General features: G+C 49.3%; 2 protein-coding genes across 2 annotated transcripts in view; one reads left to right on the top strand and one right to left on the bottom strand.

The window, feature by feature from the left end:
* RCN2 (reticulocalbin 2) overlaps positions 1–18,399 on the top strand; it is a 425,951-nt gene that overhangs the window by 64,512 nt on the left and 343,040 nt on the right. The window lies entirely within an intron of this gene.
* LOC144888306 (delayed-rectifier potassium channel regulatory subunit KCNS3-like) lies at positions 11,346–17,374 on the bottom strand. Its single transcript, XM_078765967.1, has 2 exons — positions 17,303–17,374; positions 11,346–13,777 (listed from the first exon to the last, which is right to left on the bottom strand). The coding sequence occupies exons 1-2, from the start codon at positions 17,325–17,327 to the stop codon at positions 12,249–12,251; spliced, it is 1,554 nt and encodes a 517-aa protein (XP_078622093.1). The 5' UTR covers positions 17,328–17,374; the 3' UTR covers positions 11,346–12,248.

Here is an 18,399-nt window from a genome sequence, read left to right as displayed (position 1 = left end):
TAATATGGAACAAAATATGGTTCACAGCTGCAACTCACCAGAAGGACAGCAACAGTGTTAGAGATCAGTACTGGAGGTTGGTACAAGCATTGCCCCACATGAAGAGAAGGTTCATCTACAGTAAACTCTGAATGGGTGGAAAAGGCAAAGCGGACGATGAAAGAGGCTTTGGCAGTATCTGGAAACATGGATGGAGATGAAGAGGGACACAAGATGAAGCACAGACGAGAAGAGGAGCTGGCCAAGTAACCAGAGGAAGTACGAGTGATACCAATCAGTGAAAGATCACAACTCGATCAAATACAAAACAACAAACGATCAATAAACTTAGAAAGAGAACAAAACGAGCACTCAAAACGTGACTCCCAAAATATCCCTTCAAAGTGAAATTCCTAAATTGTAAGTATTCTTACAGCATTAAGTAGACAAGAGAAGCATAAAATAAAATACAATCAAATAGAAAAATAATGTATGTGGCCCTCGTCACATAGCCGACAGTGTGAATACGAGCATGAGAAGAGAACTGCGAAGGGAGGCCAAAGTAAAATGAAATCCCATATTTCAAAGCCCTGTTCCAGAATGGAGCAGCCACTGGATAAGCAGTTTGACTTTCCCCACGAACATTCTGCTGAAGGCTTCAATACACTTATTTGAAGACAAGAGTACGACAAAATACAAATCTTTGTTAACTCTCATGTCAATCTGCATTGGTGCAAAAGATAAATACTACATATTTATCAAGTGAAAGAGTGTTTTACTGGTGTGAAAAACTTTGGTCCTTCATCAGAGAGAAGAAAAGGGGGTAAAATGCTCAAAACATCAGCTCCATGTTTTCATACTGATAAATCTAACATATCTTTCAATACTAGCAAATCAGGATTTCACCCTTCATTTACCATGTGGAGAAACGACACTGGACATACAGATGCGGACGATGGACGTGCGCTGCGCCCTTGGTCAACAACTTGTCTACTCTTCTGGGAAGGGAAATCTGACCGAGGGCAATCTCAATGCATTCCAAAAAGCCCTAACAAGTGTGTGTCCACTCCCAAGAGAGACAGAAAGCACCATCTGTCCAACCTCAATAATTAACTTTAAAATTTGTCTCCCTCCTCTAAAACCTGGTCATACCATGTTAAGTCTGTCTCTGGAGTATGTTCCCCTTTCATCCCTTCACTCTCTTCAAATGGCATCATACCCGACTCCGCTCATGAGAAGGCCTCAATTCTGTGTTTGCTTCCAAATCTTGTGTCCCTAACCCTTCACTTCACTTGCCCTTCCATGCCATTCACAACTGCTCCTGGAGACCTGGACTCTGTATCCTTGGCACATGAGGAGATGGACAAGTTTCTGTCAGCTCTCGACTTTGACTCTGCCACTGGACCAGACAGAATCAGCAAATGTGTCCTAAAAACCTGCTCTGCTGCTCTTGCACATCCTCTTTCTGCTATTTTCACTGTATCATTTACCCTTGGTGATCTTCCATCTACTTGGAAATCCGTCAACATCACAGCATAACATAAAAGGTGCAAAAACTGATCCCCTCTATTACAGACCTATCAGCTTATTTCCAATAATCTTCAAGATAATGGAATCCATCATCGCAGTTGAAATGAAATCCTTCATTTTCTCCAACAACTTCATCTCAGATCATCAATTTGGTTTCAGACCAGGTAACTCCACCCTGGACTTGCTGCTTCTCTTCTTCCAAAAATGGATGGAGCCCCTCAATGTCAGACATGAGTTCAGGATTGTCTCTCTGGACATGTATCTCATGCTTTTGATACAGTCTGGCATCCTGCCTTACTCTCCAAATGCTCTGCCTTTGGCATCCAAAGCCAACTCCACACATGGCTGCTCACTGACTTCCTCTGCTCTCGTTGGTTGCATGTGGCTGTGTGGCTCTAAATGGAATCCTTTCATCTCCCTGTCAAGACCGGAGTACCCCAAGGCAGTGTTCTGGGCCCAGTCCTATTCCTGATCTTCATTAATTATCTCTCTGACTCTCTGGATAATTCCCATTTATGTATGTGCTGATGACTCCACCTTCTGCCGTGACATCCCTCATCCTTCAAACAGGTCGGCTGCAGCCTCTTCCCTCTCTTCAGGCTGGTAAAGCACTTGGAACATGTCCTTCAATCCTGACACATCTCACACTCTCACAATCTCTTTCCAGAAGGACAATATGGCAAACCCTTCCATCTACCTTTTTTAGCACACCTGTAACGAGGTTCAGGGGAGCTTATGCGATGGCGCGCTGTCCGTCCTTCAGTCCATAAACACTCGGAACTTTTTCTCCGAAACCGCTGAAGGGATTGTGAACAAACTTGGCACAAATTATATTTGTTGTGTTGTGACTAAAGTTTGTTCACGGCATTAAAAATATTGGTGTTTACAGGGGGTCAAAGTGGATCCAGGTTTGACCCCCCAAAATAGGAATTTGCTTTTTCCTCTGAAACTACACACACGATTTCGATCAAACTTGACCACAACCTTCATCATCCGTGATGTCCAAAAGTTTGATCACGGCACTAAGAAAATCGAAGTCTAAGGAGAGTCTACAGGGGGTCAAAGTGGGTCCAGGTTGGCCACCCCCTAAAATTGGTATTTGCTTTCTTTTCTGAAACTACGCATGCAATTCCGTTGAAACTTCACCACAACCTTCACCACCCGTGATGTACCGAAGTTTGTTCACAGCATTATATAAAAAAAATATCACATTAAAAACATATTATATATATTAAACATTATAAATATAAAATGTTTCTTCACAGTATTATAAATATAAAATGGCCTCCAAAGCCATTCGCCGTCTGGACATCCTCCATCATACAAAGTCCTTACTTGGCACACCTGAACCTTTATTCACTTACAAGAATTTCATCTGCAGCTTGATGGACTACTCTCTCACCTGGGCTGGCTCCCTTCCTCACTCACACCTTGCTCAGCTTGACGCCGTCGAAACCAAAGCCTTCCAGATCATTGGAATCTCCCACGCTAAGGGTGAGTTCATATAGGCCGATCATTTTCCCAACAGAGACAGATCTTTGGTCTCTCTGCCTTCTACCACCTCCTCTCTGATCTTGCACCCTCTGCTCTTTCTGTGCTTTACCCCGACCCCAGGTTTCTGTTGAGCACACATGGTCCACCATCAACCCCCTTTTGGTGAAACTGCCTAAATCTAGGACAACGGCTCACCTCGACATTAATTTCTTTTTCCCAACTGTGGAACCAATTGCCTAATTATCTTCTATCTCAGGATTCCCTATAGGAGTATAGGTCTTCAAAACAGCTGTTCACCACTATCTCAGATTATCCGCAATCCAAAGCCATGATCTTTTCTACCCGCACTAACCCCCACACTCCACCCCACCCCAAGCCATTCTCCTTCCAAACTTCCAGGTTTCCCTCCTGTGAGCTTCCTTCTGCATCCATCTTGTCCTTTCCTTCCCCCCCCCCCCATTCGTCCCCACACCCATTGTTTGTCCAAGGCTCACTCTATCATGACCTTTAACTCTGCTGTTGGTGTCCCACCCTCTCCCTACTGTTCTTTTTGTCCTGTTATGTCCTGACCGTTCAGTGTAATAGCTCTTCCATGAGACTCCACCATGTGTACAAAAAACTATTTTATTTACAAGTTACTGTTTCCTTCCTCCTATATCTCCTCTTTTCCTATTGGTTTATTCTCTTGCTTCATGACACTCGGATTCCTGATTAAGGCGAGTTTTCTATTCCCTGGCTTGTGTTTCCCACAGTCGTCCCACTGCCCGTCTCCTCTTTCTTCCATGTTCTAAGATTCTTTATCCAAAAAAGTAAGAGTTGGTCATTGTCATGTGTAAGTACCCTTCAGCTAAATTTGCTGCTTGTAGATTTAAATGGGATGGATAAAGGGAAGTAGATGTTGTGATGGATTAAGCTAATTAAGGTATAAGCTTAAGTACATCGAGTATAATTAAACTGTCAGATTAAGTAAATGGTATGGGGAGGAGCACATACATAATGAGCCAAATGACCTCGTACTTCACCTATCCCTCCCTGTATTACCCCTTATGGTGCACTGAGCTCTTCCACGAGCCTCGACCTCTGATAAAAAATAGCTCACCAATAAATGAGTAAATCACATGAGAAATTCACGAAGACTGTTTAAAGGTAGATGATGAAGTCTGTTCAACATGCAGCCCAATTTAGAAGTATACATTTTTTGGCAGACAGCTTCAAATTTTTGAATAAGATGCAGAGAAACTCCCCAGTTGCACTCGAGGGCCCACAGGAAAACGTTAAGGTTTATTTACTGGTTCGATGAGCCCGGATAAACGATTAGCTTGATGCAAGTGAGCTGCTTCGCGTTTTCAAAGGATTGACTCATATCAAACGCAGTGCACACATAATCAGTACACAGACCAACAGTATGCGAATCTATGGAGGAGACACTCATGACCTAGGGCCTAGGAGGACTCGTGTGTGCAGTTAGCCAGCGCGCTGATCCCCAGTGTATGGAACCCCAGTGCATGGAACCCCAGTGCGTGGACCCCCAGTGCATGGAACCCCAGTGCATGGAACACCAGTGTGTGGAACCCCAGCGTGTGCAACCCCAGTGCATGGAACACCATTGCGTGGACCCCCAGCAGGTGGAACCCCAGTGCATGGAACACCAGTGCGTGGACCCCCAGTGCATGGAACCCCAGTGCGTGGACCCCCAGTGCAGGGAACACCAATGCATGGACCCCCAGTGCATGGAACACCAGTGCGTGGACCCCCATAGCATGGAACCCCAGTGCATTGACCCTCAGTGTGAGGACCCTCAGTGCATGGAACACCAGTGTGTGGAACCCCAGCGTGTGGAACCCCAGTGCATGGAACACCAGTGCGTGGACCCCCAATGCATGGAACCCCAGTGCATGGAACACCAGTGTGTGGAACCCCAGTGCATTGACCCTCAGTGTGAGGACCCTCAGTGCATGAAAACCCCATTGCATGGAACTCCAGTGCATGGCACCCCAGTGCACTGACCTTCGGCGCGAGGACCCTCAGTGCATGGACCCCCTCCCCCCCCCCCCCCCCCCCCCAGTGCGTGGAACCCCAGTGCGTGGAACCCCAGTGCATGGACCCTCAGTGGACCACGCTTGTGGACACTTACGGATGACCTACAGTGGCAGGAAAGAAATCTCATCTGTGTGAGTGAGGAAGGTATTGATCTGCGATATGATGAAACACCATGTGATGCCGGCACCATATCGATTACAACTTGGCAAGAAAAATTATGTGAATATTTGGAGAAACGCAGATGAGTTTGCATGAATATTTTATCCGAAGCAGTGTGACAATAAGGAAGGTGAGTCCCACATGTTCTATCCCACCCTTGTCTCCAGGGCAAGGAGGTGGTGCACTGCCATCTTAAGTCATCTCCCAACGACCACAATTTATTCCCCCCAACCCCCTTTGAGCCTGTCTAGCGCAACCCTTACTTGCAGGATATTGTTTCCTCCTCTCCTCTCCTCTCTCTGTTCTCTGTTCCAATTCATTAATTCCCTTACTTATCATGTGAAATTTCTGTCCATCTGCCGTATTGCAAGTTCATCCCCTCTATTTTCCATAAACCTCAATATTGTAAAGAAAAAAACCGCAAGACTCACAATAACATGGCAATTATTGGCTATATCAGTATTATTTTTATAAGTCCATAGTTAGCTTCATTGGTCTTTATAGTCTTATATAAGTAACAGATCACTTAAACTTTTTTTGTTAAACACTGCAGCCTGATGCCTTCGCCAAAGAGATTCGGTGTTATATAACACTGGTGCATGCCACCATTACATGCACCTCATTCATCACAATTAATGTACTGTAGCGGCTACCGCTGGGTTTTCACAATCGCCTTGCACCTATCAAGGACGCGGAGCGATCACCATGCCGGGCTCGTCCAGGACGCCCGGGCAGGCCCGCGCTCAACTTGCCAGGCCTCGGTCAGGACGGCGGGCATGCCCTGGCATGCCCGGGCAGGCTCGCCCTCAACTTGCCAGGCCGCAGCCAGGACGCTGGGCCACGCCCCCTCTCGCCTTTCCTGGGCAAACGCTCCGGGATAATATGTATATATATTGCTGCCCGATAAACGGGCTTTTCAGAGTGCCTGAGTGTTTGGTTTGATTAAAGCAACTCGGATGAATTCCAGCTTTTTGTCGCGTCCATTCTTCCGATTGACGTGGGAGCCCCAGCTCCTTCATTGGTGACCTACCGACATGGACACGGCAGTCGCCCTTAAACTGCCTACCTTCTGGGAGGCTCACGCGGCGGTTTGGTTCGCACAGGCGGATTCCCTGTTCGCCCTGCGAGGCATCACGGCCGACGACACCCGCTTCCACCATGTGGTAGCAGCACTCGGTTCGGCCACCGCGGCCCGCGCCCCGAGCCTCCTCGAGAGCCCGCCAGCTGCTGACAAATACGGCGTGATTAAGAAGCTTCTCCTCGATGCTTTCACCCTCCCATCGGCGGAACGCGCACGGCGCCTGCTCGACCTGCCCGAGCTCGGCGACACGCACCCTTCCGAGCGAATGGACTACATGCTTTCACTGCTCGGCGAGCACTCTCCGGCATTCCTGTTCCGGGAGCTGTTCCTCCGTCAGCTGCCTAACCCGGTACGCCTCGCCCTGGCAAGCACGACGATCACAGATCCCCGGGCCCTTGCCAGAGAAGCCGACAAGATCTCCGCCGCAGGACAGCGCATCGCAGCGGTGACATGGGACCCACCGCCGTCCGACGCAACACCCATGGCGCCCGAGTACCCGGCACGGTTGACGACCGAACTGCCGACGCAATTGGCGGCCGCTACACCAAGCCGACCACCTCCAGCACGACGACCGGGGCCTCCACCTGACCAAGCATGGTGTTACTATCATGCCAGGTTCGGACAGAAGGCCCGGACATGCCGACCCCCGTTCGCCTTCGGCAGGACAGGAAACGGCCGGGCCGGCGTTCATTACCAGCCATGAGCGCCGGCCACACGGGCAACTTACTGTTCATCACGGATAAAGCGTCCGGACGGCGCTTCCTGTGCGACACCAGCGCCCAACTGAGCGTCATACCCGCCTCTGACCAGGACAGGCAATCCGCGGTTTGCGGCCCCTCCTTGGTTGCGGCCAACGGATCGACCATCCGCACCTTCGGCCCGCGCAACGTCACCCTCTGCTTCGGCGGCCAACGCTTTGCTTGGACGTTTGTAACCGCAAACGTGCCCATGGCTCTGCTGGGCGCCGACTTCCTCTGCGCACACGGACTGCTGGTGGACGTCCAACGGCGTCGTTTAATCAACGCCGAAACCTTCAGCTCCCTGGTATGCACATTGAGCAGCTCCGCGCCGACCGAGCTGGCATGCGCCGTCCCGGCGGCGAACGAGTTTGCTCGCCTGCTCACGGAGTTCCCGGCCCTCACGCGGCCGACGTTTTCGGCCGTCGCAGTACGGCATGGGATCGAGCACCACATACCAACCACAGGCCCGCCGGTCTATGCCAGGGCCCGCCGCCTCGACCCAGCCAAGCTCGCCATGGCGAAGGCCGAATTCGACGCGTTGGAGCACCTCGGCATTGTGCGGCGCTCCGATAGCGCGTGGGCCTCGCCACTGCACATCGTGCCAAAGCCGGGGGGTGGATGGCGCCCGTGTGGCGACTACCGCCATCTCAATGACGCTACCACCCCCGACAGGTACCCGATCCCGCATATCCAAGACTTCTCCGCCCGTCTGGCGGGACGGGTCATTTTTTCGAAAATTGATCTCATACGGGGATATCACCAGGTACCTGTCAGGGCGGCCGACGTCCCTAAAACGGCAGTCATCACGCCGTTCGGCTTATTCGAATTCTTGCGGATGCCGTTTGGTCTCAAGAACGCGGCTCAGGCGTTCCAGCGCTTGATGGACGGCGTGCTGCGTGACCTGCCGTTCCTTTTCGTTTACCTGGACGACATCCTCGTCGCCAGCACATCCCGGGCCGAGCACCTCCTCCATCTCCGAACACTGTTCGGGCGCCTCAGCGAGCATGGCCTCATCGTCAACCCGGCCAAATGCCACTTCGGCACGACGGCCGTTGATTTTTTGGGCCACCACATCACCAAGAACGGGGCCGTGCCGCTGCCAACCAAGGTCGAGGCCATCACCACGTTCCCGCGTCCCCGCACCATAAAGGCCCTGCAGGAATTCCTGGGAATGGTGAATTTTTATCACTGCTTCGTGCCCCGCGCTGCTCAACTCATGCGGCCCCTCTACGAAGCCCTCCGGGGCAAGCCGGCCAAGCACGACATCGCCTGGTCCGCAGCAATGGATGCGGCCTTCCAAAGCTCAAAGCGGGCCCTCGCCGACGCAACACTGCTCGCTCACCCGGTGCTCAACGCTCCCATCGCCCTCACCACGGATGCCTCCGACTACGCGGTGGGCGCCGTACATAAGCAATGGGTGAACGGGGTTTGGCAACCACTCGCTTTTTTCAGCCGGCAGCTCCGGCCGAACGAGCTCAAATACAGCACGTTTGACCGGGAGCTCCTCGGTCTACACCTGGCCGTCCGCCATTTCCGCCACCTCCTGGAGGGCCGACCTTTCACGGCGTTCGTCGACCACAAGCCGTTGGTTTACGCCATGGCCAAGGTCACGGAGCCGTGGTCGGCCCGCCAACAGCGCCACCTCTCCGCCGTGTCGGAGTTTACCACGGACATCCGGCACGTCGCCAGCAAAAACAACGCCGTGGCCGACTGTCTTTCCCGGGCCAGCGCGAACGCGGTCCACCTGGGCGTGGACTTTGCGCTTATGGCGGCAGACCAAACCACCGACACCACGGTGCAAGCCCTCCGGGCGGCGGACACGGGCCTCCGCCTGGCCGACATCCCCTTCGCGGACACTGTCCTGCTCTGCGATGTCTCCCAAGGCCAGCCTCGCCCCATAGTGCCCGTCACCTGGCAACGCCGCATCTTCGCCTCCCTCCACGGCCTTTCCCACCCGGGCCGGAAAGCTTCCCAGAAGCTGGTGTCGGTGCGATTCGTCTGGCACGGCCTTCGTCGGGACGTCCGCGATTGGACCAGCACCTGCACGGCCTGCCAACGGGCCAAGGTCCACCGACACACCCAGGCCCCGCTGGCACGTTTCACCGTGCCCGAACGACGTTTCGACCACGTCAACGTGGATCTGGTGGGCCCCCTCCCCCCATCACGGGGGTTCACACACCTGCTCACCATGGTGGACAGGACCACCAGGTGGCCGGAGGCCGTTCCCCTCGTCTCCACCACCACCGCCGACGTGGCGCAGGCTTTCATCGCCACCTGGGTTGCCCGCTTCGGCGCACCGGCGGACATCTCGTCAGACTGCGGACCACAGTTCACCTCCGAGCTGTGGGGCACGGTCGACCGCAACCTGGGGGTCAAGCTCCACCGTACTACGGCCTACCACCCCCAAGCAAACGGGTTGTGCGAGCGATTCCACCGCTCCATGAAGGCCGCGCTCATGGCCGGCCTTCAAGACGGCGGTTGGGCCGACCGGCTGCCGTGGGTCCTTTTGGGCCTCCGCACGGCCCCCAAGGAGGACCTCCAGGCATCCACCGCCGAGCTCGTCTATGGCCAGGCGCTACGCGTCCTGGGCGAATTCGTGCCCGACGCTACCAGTCCCTGGTTCGCAGCTCACCAGCGCTCGGACCTCCAGGAGGCTGCCCAACGGTTTGCCCCCGTGCCAACATCCCACCACGGTGACCCCCAGTCCTACGTCCCCCCAGCACTTTGCACAGCGGAGTATGTTTTTGTGCGTCACGACGCACATCGGGGGCCACTCCGGCCGCCGTACGACGGGCCCTTCCGGGTGCTGCGACGGGACGACAAGTCGTTCGTCATCGACATCGGCGGCAGGTCGGACCGGATTGCGGTGGACCGCCTCAAGCCGGCGCACGTGGACGTCGACCACCCACCACGAGTGGCCCTTCCGCCGCGGCGAGGCTGCCCCCCGTCCACGGTGCCCCCCACTCGACCGCCCACCACCACACCGGACCCCCTCCCACGACCCACCAGGGGTCGCTTCGGCCGGGTCATCAGGACCCCCCTCAAATTGACCCTGCCGGTGCAAGTCGATTCTGGGGGGACGTGTGTAGCGGCTACCGCTGGGTTTTCACAATCGCCTTGCACCTATCAAGGACGCGGAGCGATCACCATGCCGGGCTCGTCCAGGACGCCCGGGCAGGCCCGCGCTCAACTTGCCAGGCCTCGGTCGGGACGCCCGGGCAGGCTCGCCCTCAACTTGCCAGGCCGCAGCCAGGACGCTGGGCCACGCCCCCTCTCGCCTTTCCTGGGCAAACGCTCCGGGATAATATGTATATATATTGCTGCCCGATAAACGGGCTTTTCAGAGTGCCTGAGTGTTTGGTTTGATTAAAGCAACTCGGATGAATTCCAGCTTTTTGTCGCGTCCATTCTTCCGATCGACGTGGGAGCCCCAGCTCCTTCAGTACCATACTTTAAACACAGCATCGGTGCTGCTGATGCAGTCTCTTGGCAGCAGTTATGCTGGGTGGTTTGCCATTGACGTCCCAACCGTCAATGAGGGTAGGAATTTGGAATTTCGCTTACTCTTCCAGAAAACCATCATATAGGATATTTTACGTCCATCGACGACCAATGCTCATGACAAAATGGTCCTCTGGCTGAATGTCCTTTCAATGGACGACACACATTGATGAATCACACTGAATGTGAAACACCAGGTTCACAGTTTATAGCTGGGTCAACATTCAAACCCATGTTAGACGGCTCAGACATAAGTGTGCGTACCTCTGATAGCACCCCTTGTCACTGCTTAAGCATTTAATAAAAATATGTTTTTTCCCCAATTAACTCTTAAGATTGTGTTTCTGACTATGTTTTTCTTCTGGGATCGTTTCATGAAGTCTGTTTGACAGTATCAGCATCAGTACTTCTTCAACGTACATCCATCAGACTTAGCGAGTCCTCTTTATCCCCATGCTTTAAAAAAAACAAGAAATATGTCGTGCTTAGCACGATACTTGCGGAATCCCGAAGATAAGTTGTTGACCTTTGGCCTATTTTGACCTTTTGGCCTCAAAAATAATTGGTGGTTGCATTCAGTGACCTGATCCTCTTCAAATTTCAAGTCAATCGGACAAAAATTGAAGATTTTAGAAATTTCTATCTGTCCGTCTGTTCCGCTATCAACCTCAATGGTTGTGCAAAATTCACCAAACTTGGTGGTTATGATCACCACATGGCAAGAATGTGTGTGAGCAGTATCATTTTTGGCCGTGCCCTCTGGGTCCCTGGGGTAGTGGGGTGGAGTCAAAAGGTCAAATACCAAAAAATGCAATTACGGGCACAATTTAAAACGTTTTTTAATGAAACATTGTATATGTAATCAACCTTTTGGGCACATAAAATATGTAACAATGGTTTGGGATTTGACCCCAGGTTCATGCTCCAGAGGTGGGGGCTTCAGGAAACGGGGGTCAAAACAGAAGATTATTTTTTAACTCCAAATTTGATATCGGATCATTCCTGGTGGAACTTTTCGCCATTTTTCAAATTTGCTTCAGGTGGGAAGCGTGGGGATTTGCGATGACACATCAAAATATGGAGAAGTTTTAAGAAAAGTCATAGACAAGGAGTTCAACAAAACATTGACCACCCAAGCTCCATTAAACTTCAGTCATATACAAATGAGTGTTGTTGTTTGTTTATGTAATACCTCTCCAATTCAAACACACTGCCGGCTAAATTTAAATTGAATACCTACGCCATTAGATGCTGGATTGAATGTCGATCAATTGGCCTACTTTCTAATGCAGAGTCTAAGAAATAATCATGTAGACTTCGTTTTTCATTCAATCATGCACATGCACCTGGTTGCCTTTATCGTTCCTTGTGGTGGGGCTGGGATGCTGATGCAGTCCCCCATGGATCAGGGAAGGAATTTAGAATTCGGGCAGGGTGCTGGCACAATGACCTGCTCGACTTGGTGCTGGCACTACTTAGTGCCACATTGGTGCTGGCACAATTTAGCGAAACAATTTGTTGTTGATGAACTGTGAATGGGATCAAAGAAATTTTCCAATAAAGATTACCCCCACTTTACTGCTTTTGAAATACTTTTTCTTTTTTGAAATCCTTTTTTCACATCGAGGGATATAAAGTGTAATATACAGGAGATCAAGTGATATCTTCTGAATATGATGAATTGTGATCAAGAATATGAGCAAACGGTATTCAAAAGTGATGCATCAGCGGCAGACAAGCCTGGTTTCTGGGCCTGGTTCCTCAATATTCATGCTGCTGTCCATGGTCGACGAAAGAGAATTTGTGAATGTTGAGAGCTTGCGCATGTAACTGTGTCTCCTGGACTTGAGATGCGATGTCCCTTTACTCTGCTGCATCAGCAACACGAGGGTCTTCTGTAGACGATAATATTTGTTGAATTTGTTGAAGATGATTGTGATTGGCAGAGCGACGACCAAGATTCCGCAGATGATGCAGCCCGTGCCGACGAGTTTTCCCATCAAGGTAATGGGGTACGTGTCTCCATAGCCCACTGTTGTCATACTGATGGTGGCCCACCACCAACAAAGTGGGATGGTGTAGAGACCAGCCTCAAGCTCATTTTTCTCGACTGCAAAAACAAGCACGGAGAACATGGAGATGCCAACGGTGAGGAATAGCAACAGCACTCCAATTTCGTCGTAGCTGTGTGTCAGGGTGGCACCTAACGAGCGAAGACCTAATGAGTGACGGGCGAGTTTGAGTACACGAAAGACACGCATGAGTCTTAGGATCTGTATAACGCGCCCAACGTTCTGGAGGTCCATTTCACTGTCCACCAGGTAATCGACGATCAATGTCAAATAGAAAGGCAGTATAGAGACACAGTCAATAATATGAAGAGCGTTTCTCCAAAATGTTTGTTGATCTGGAGTCGATATTAGTCTGAGCAACAACTCCAAGGTAAACCAACCTATGCAGAAGTTCTCTATGCCCGTAATTATTGGGTCATCAACCTCCTTTCCATTAATTTTTGAAGGATTATTCTCCGGAATGCTGTGAATGCACATGGAGGCAATTGAGAGGAGAACCATGACCAGGGATGTTAAGGCGAAGACCTTTGCACAATACGAGTGAACTGGGTTTTCAAGATTCAACCAAAGACAACGGCGTATTCGGCCGCAGCGTGATCTTGGGAACTTCATGGTGACCCGATCAAACATCGATTCATCGATGGTCGCCTCTGAACTCTGGCTTATTTCATCTAGGTCTTGCCTCATAAAGTCCTCCTTGCGCTCATGGTAACGATAGCTACAACAGCCGTCGATGAAAGCTTCCTGGATACCCCAATACTCTATTTCTTGGCTGAACGAGTGGGCGCACAACTCTTCCATCACATGTAAGCGACCAGTATGATAGAAATTGAGGATGTAGGGAAACATTGTTGGGTTTCTGTCGAAGTAAAACTCATGATCAGCCATGTTGTAGTCATCGCAAAGTCGAAGTCTATCCTCCAACGATTTGCAAATCAACAGTTGCCCAAGACGTGTGTGTGGAAATCTTAAGATTGCGCTGTTGTCCACTTGACTTTTGCAGCCTCCAACATTGATGTTGATGGTGTTGTCCCAATGACCGGAGCTCCCGTCATGCTGCCTCTGGTGGCACAGGCGTTTTCTCAAAATCATATCTGAACAAGTTTTTTTCCCGACTGGGTTGGAGGTAGCTCGGTGGTGCATTGCCGTCATGCCTTCATCCTGCACGGGTATCAAACGACCTGTAAGGACATGTTGTTAGGCTACTATGGCTTCCCACTTACTCTAAACCCCGTTTTAGAGTTGATTTCAAAATGCGTATATATAACATGACGTCACAATGTACACATTGAAGGCATTTGTGAAAAAAGGTGGGTTGTTCACATTACTAATACTCACGTGGATTGGCTTGCTGCGCTCGCCTCACCACACGTCGCTACAGAGGCACGGGCTTGTTTAAACTGAGGATAATGACCTGACTGAACTTGAGCTGCAGTGTTGTCATGATTTACACCAATCATATTACAAACATTTATTTTGTATAAATTTATTTCTAACTAGCAAAAGTATCCGGCATTGCCGAGTAACAATTACTTGCTTCCTGATGGGAATATGAAGAGAGGGGGGAGAAGAGGAGGGAGGAATAGGGGGGAGGGGAGGAGGGAAGGGAAAGGGAGGGAGAGGAAAGAGAGGGAAAGGGGAGGATGGAAGGTATTGGGAGGGAGGGGAGAGTGACTATACCGCACAAAAATGTTAGTCAATAAAATAATGGGTATGTAAAAACAAAAAGGGAGCTCTGTCTGCCATAACGCCATGGCTTGCAAAAGCAGCCTGAATAGTGTTCACAAAATGGTGGTTAATCATACTCAAAAAGAGTGTTATAACACACCCAAACTTCCCCGGCCTTGTGACTAATTAATTAAGTACACAGGTATTTCTGACCTAATTTGTAGAGCCCTCGCCAAGTGGCTTAAGCACTCCAGCAAGCACTCCAAGGAAATGGGTGATAAGGTGATAACAGCTGGCTTGGCAAGCAATAGCAAGCTGTTTGCTTCTGTTGAAATGGCCGAGGAATTAAATAAAACAGATCGCAGGTACAGTGGAGTGACACCCTATCGGCCTATCTCATGGAAGTATGAATTAAGTTAAAAATTATTACCAAGTTGAATTAAAAAAAACTGACCATAGAAGGAGAATGACAGCCTCGCTTAAATAAATGAATATATACACTTAGTTATAAAAATCGCTAGATATGGTAAATTTTGTCAGATTTCACTCCAGATTTGAATATTTATTTAGTCTACACTCTACAGGATCCAATCCTCATATCCAAATCCATATTTTGATGATATGCTTCAATTATGTAATGATACACGATTGTGTTTCCAAGGCAAGGCACATTTGAATAGGCCGAAACAAAATGACAGCTTAAGAACCCAGCAAAGGCAGTGGGCTGACCAAGATGGCGGGCCGCCATATTGGTAAGACTTTTTTGGGGTTTTCTTATGAGCAACTCATTAATCATCTTCAAAAAGGGTGTTATAACACACCCAAACACCCAGTTTTCATCATTGGAATCTGTTTTAGGTCCAGGTGTATGCATGCAAAGTTTGGGGCCGCTAGGTTTCATGGTTTTGGAGTTATGGAGGAGAGAGACGGACAGACAGACGCTGCCTTTTATTATCTATGACCCTATTTGTGAATGACTGTTTGTTTAGTTGTGCGACATGGACAGCCTAAGGAAGTGACTTAGAGAGTGAAAAGGGGGTCCATGTGAGGTAATTTTTCATGACAAAAAACATGGGAGCATCAGATTTAGACAAGGGGCATACACAAGGGGCGTGACAGCGGGGCATGCCCAAGGGGTGTGGCTTCCTCTGTCTATAAAAAGCTCACTACACATACGTGACTGACTATTTATTTTCCGGCAACGCCAGGTAACTCTGCTAGTTATTGATATTGGTGATATTATTTATATTTTTTTGTAATCTAATAAGGTCCAAGTGGTGTAAAGCTCTAAATGGTCAAGGGGGCAAGCTGGTCTAATGGATCTAAAGCGTCTTACGGGTGGGTGTATATGGGGTCTTAAAGGTCTTCGTGGTCTTTTTGGGTATTTTAGGTATTTTAGGTATTCGTGGACTTTAAGGGTCTTTTGAGTCCTCGAGGTCTTTAGTGGCTTTTGGGTCCTCTGGGTATTTTGGGTCATCTGGGTCATAAGGGTCTTTAATGGCCTTTAGGATCTTCAGGTTTTTAGGTCGTCGGGGTGTTAGTCTTTTCGGTCTTTAGTGTCTGTTGGGGCTTTTGGGTCTTCAAGTCTTTTGGGTCATCAGAGTGTTTTGGGTGGTCATGGTATTTTGGGCCCTCTGGGTATTTTGAGTCTACGGTGTATTTTGCATGTTTGAACCTTTAATGGTGTTTTGGGCCTTTGGGGTATTTTGAGTATTTGTGGTCTTGTATCATTGGGGTGTTTGGGCTATTTGGGGTCTTCGGGATCTTCTGGGTCTTTTGGGTCTTTGGGTCTTCAGGGTCTCTAAGGGTATTTGTGGTCCCTTAGGTCTTTGGGATCTTTTGATTCTTCAGGTTCTTTTGAGTATTTCGGGTCTTTGGGATCTTCTGAGTCTTTTGTGTCTTTGCATCTTCAGGGTATTTAACGGTGTTTAAGGGTATTTCGAGTATTTTGGGACTTTGGAATATTTTGGGTCTTCGTGGTCTTTTCGGTCTACGGGGTATTTTGGGTCTTCAGGGTATATGGGATCTTGGGGGCCTTCGGGATATTTTGGGTCTTTTGGTTCTTTGTGGTCTTTTGGGTCTTCAGGATATTTTGGGTCTTCGGGGTATTTTGCGTCTTTTGGGTCTTCGGGCTCTTTTGGGGTATTTTGGGTCGTCAGGTTATTTTAGGTCCTTTCCGTATTTTGAAGTCTTTAGGGGTCTTGGTGGTCTTGGGGTACTTAAAAGGTATTCATAGGTCCATGAGGTCTCAGCAGTGTAAAGGTTTGAAAGGTATATTCAAACAGTACATAATTAACCCTTTGAGTACGGGATTTTGTTTTGATAAAAATACCCCCGGTACGGGATTCATTTGGCATTTTCGTACGGGAATGCAACCACGTATTGACGATCTATTTATAGGTATAGTCGATGAGGTGAAGTAACTTCATCCGGATACAAAACTTTTTCGCGGGTTGCGGCACTGGACGTCATCCATACTCAAAGGGTTAATAGACTACGTAATAAATAGACAGGATGAAACCAACATTCAAACAGTACATAATTAATAGATATATAGTCATCCGCCTTCACTGCCTCACCGCCTCACGCCTTGATGGCAAAACAAAATGCAGAACATTGGCAAAACAATGTGTGGAGCACCAGCAAAACGGGGGGCAGAAAACTGGCAAGACAATTTGTGCAGAGACACGGCAAAACAACGCGCATAAAAACGGCAAAATAGTAATGCAGAACGCCGGCAAAACAATGTGCAGAAAACCGGCAAAGGAGGGCACTTCAGAACACGAAGCTCTTTTGTCGGCAATAACATTTCCACATATTAAATCAAAAGACGAATTTCCAAAAATATAATATATCGACTTCAAAGTGAATGTTCACGAAAGTTATTCATAATACTTTACGAAAAAAACAACATACATCACAGGAAAGAATAGCTGAAATGTAGCAAAGGTGAATTGTAAGTTATAAAGTGGAAAAGAGTAAATGAATCGACAAAATAGCATTAGTACTGGACCGAACGAGGTTCAGAACCAAGATACCTTTTAGGGACCTCCGAGTGCGCATCTCCGGAGCACATTCTATCCGTGGCGAGCACTTGCCGTGCGCACCGATTTCTTAATGGAATTGGCTGGGACAGACTTGGAACCCCACCCCATTTAATCAGCTCACTGCGGTTAAGACCTCGTGCTCTTGCTGTACCCGGGCCAGCAGCCCGGGTACAGCATGATGTACACACAATCCAAGCACATCGAGCTTGCATTACATTATTTACATCCAATCGTATGTGTATGTATATATATATATATATATATATATATATATATATATTGTTGCGGAAATGAGGATTGTGTTTTTTTATTGTGTTGTATTGTATTGTAAATTGTTATGAATTATTGCTTATTCTGGACCCTCCTGCCTCCAGTGTTGTATAAAGGTCAAAGGGCGTTCCCGTAATTAGTCCATAAAGCATACACGTCAGCCAATCATAGATTTCCCCCTGGTTGATAGTTATATCTTTATTATGTGTATTTATGTGTATTAGGGTAAGGCCTTGTCTCCCATTAAGATGACACTCCATTGCACTGCATTAAATAAGAGTAGATCCCCTTCCTTTCACATCCCCTTTCGTTATTGCCAAGCCTCGATTGCCAATTAAATCCCCTCCAAAACCACCATTGAACATGTGCTCGGGTCGGGGAAGAAAGGCGTGCCCGCCCATCGTCAAGGGCGGAGCTAGAGGGCCGTGCCGACCAATCAGGGCCGAGGTGAGCACACCGATGGGCATGTCCTGAAGGCCGGCGGCTTGATCGCCGGAGGCGCTATAAAAGCGCGCGCGCAAGGACGTTGTAGAGTGGAGTAGTTGCTGAGTTGTGTAAAAAGATCATCCAGGAGAACCAACTGCGAGAGTACATTGAGATCACCCAAGGAAGCTTTGTACACAGCAACGGCTGATCAAGTGGGCCGATGGTTGTTCCGGAGCTGGTGCTTTTCCGAGCAGAGTCCGAGGCTGGCATGTGAGCAAAAGAACATAGAGAACATGAAGGAGATCATCATCCAGGGAAGCACAAAGCCTGTTGTAGTCCTGGCAAAGCACGCGACGTCCACAGCAGCAGCAGCAGCAGCGGCGGCCACAGCA

This window comes from Myxine glutinosa, chromosome 11, assembly GCF_964187855.1.
Source record: "Myxine glutinosa chromosome 11, kmMyxGlut1.1, whole genome shotgun sequence".
NCBI classification, from domain to species: Eukaryota; Metazoa; Chordata; class Myxini; order Myxiniformes; family Myxinidae; genus Myxine; species Myxine glutinosa.
The sequence above is the reverse complement of the archived record's forward strand: the minus strand, read 5'-3'. Positions and strand labels throughout refer to the sequence as shown.

What these genes read in the sequence shown, in the direction of transcription:
- LOC144888306 (XM_078765967.1), bottom strand. Translation starts at nt 17,327, where the DNA reads ATGCGCACTCGGAGGTCCCTAAAAG. An exon ending in CACTCGGAGGTCCCTAAAAG is followed by an intron (nt 13,778 to 17,302) that starts GTATCTTGGTTC and finishes ATGTCCTTACAG; the next exon opens with GTCGTTTGATACCCGTGCAG.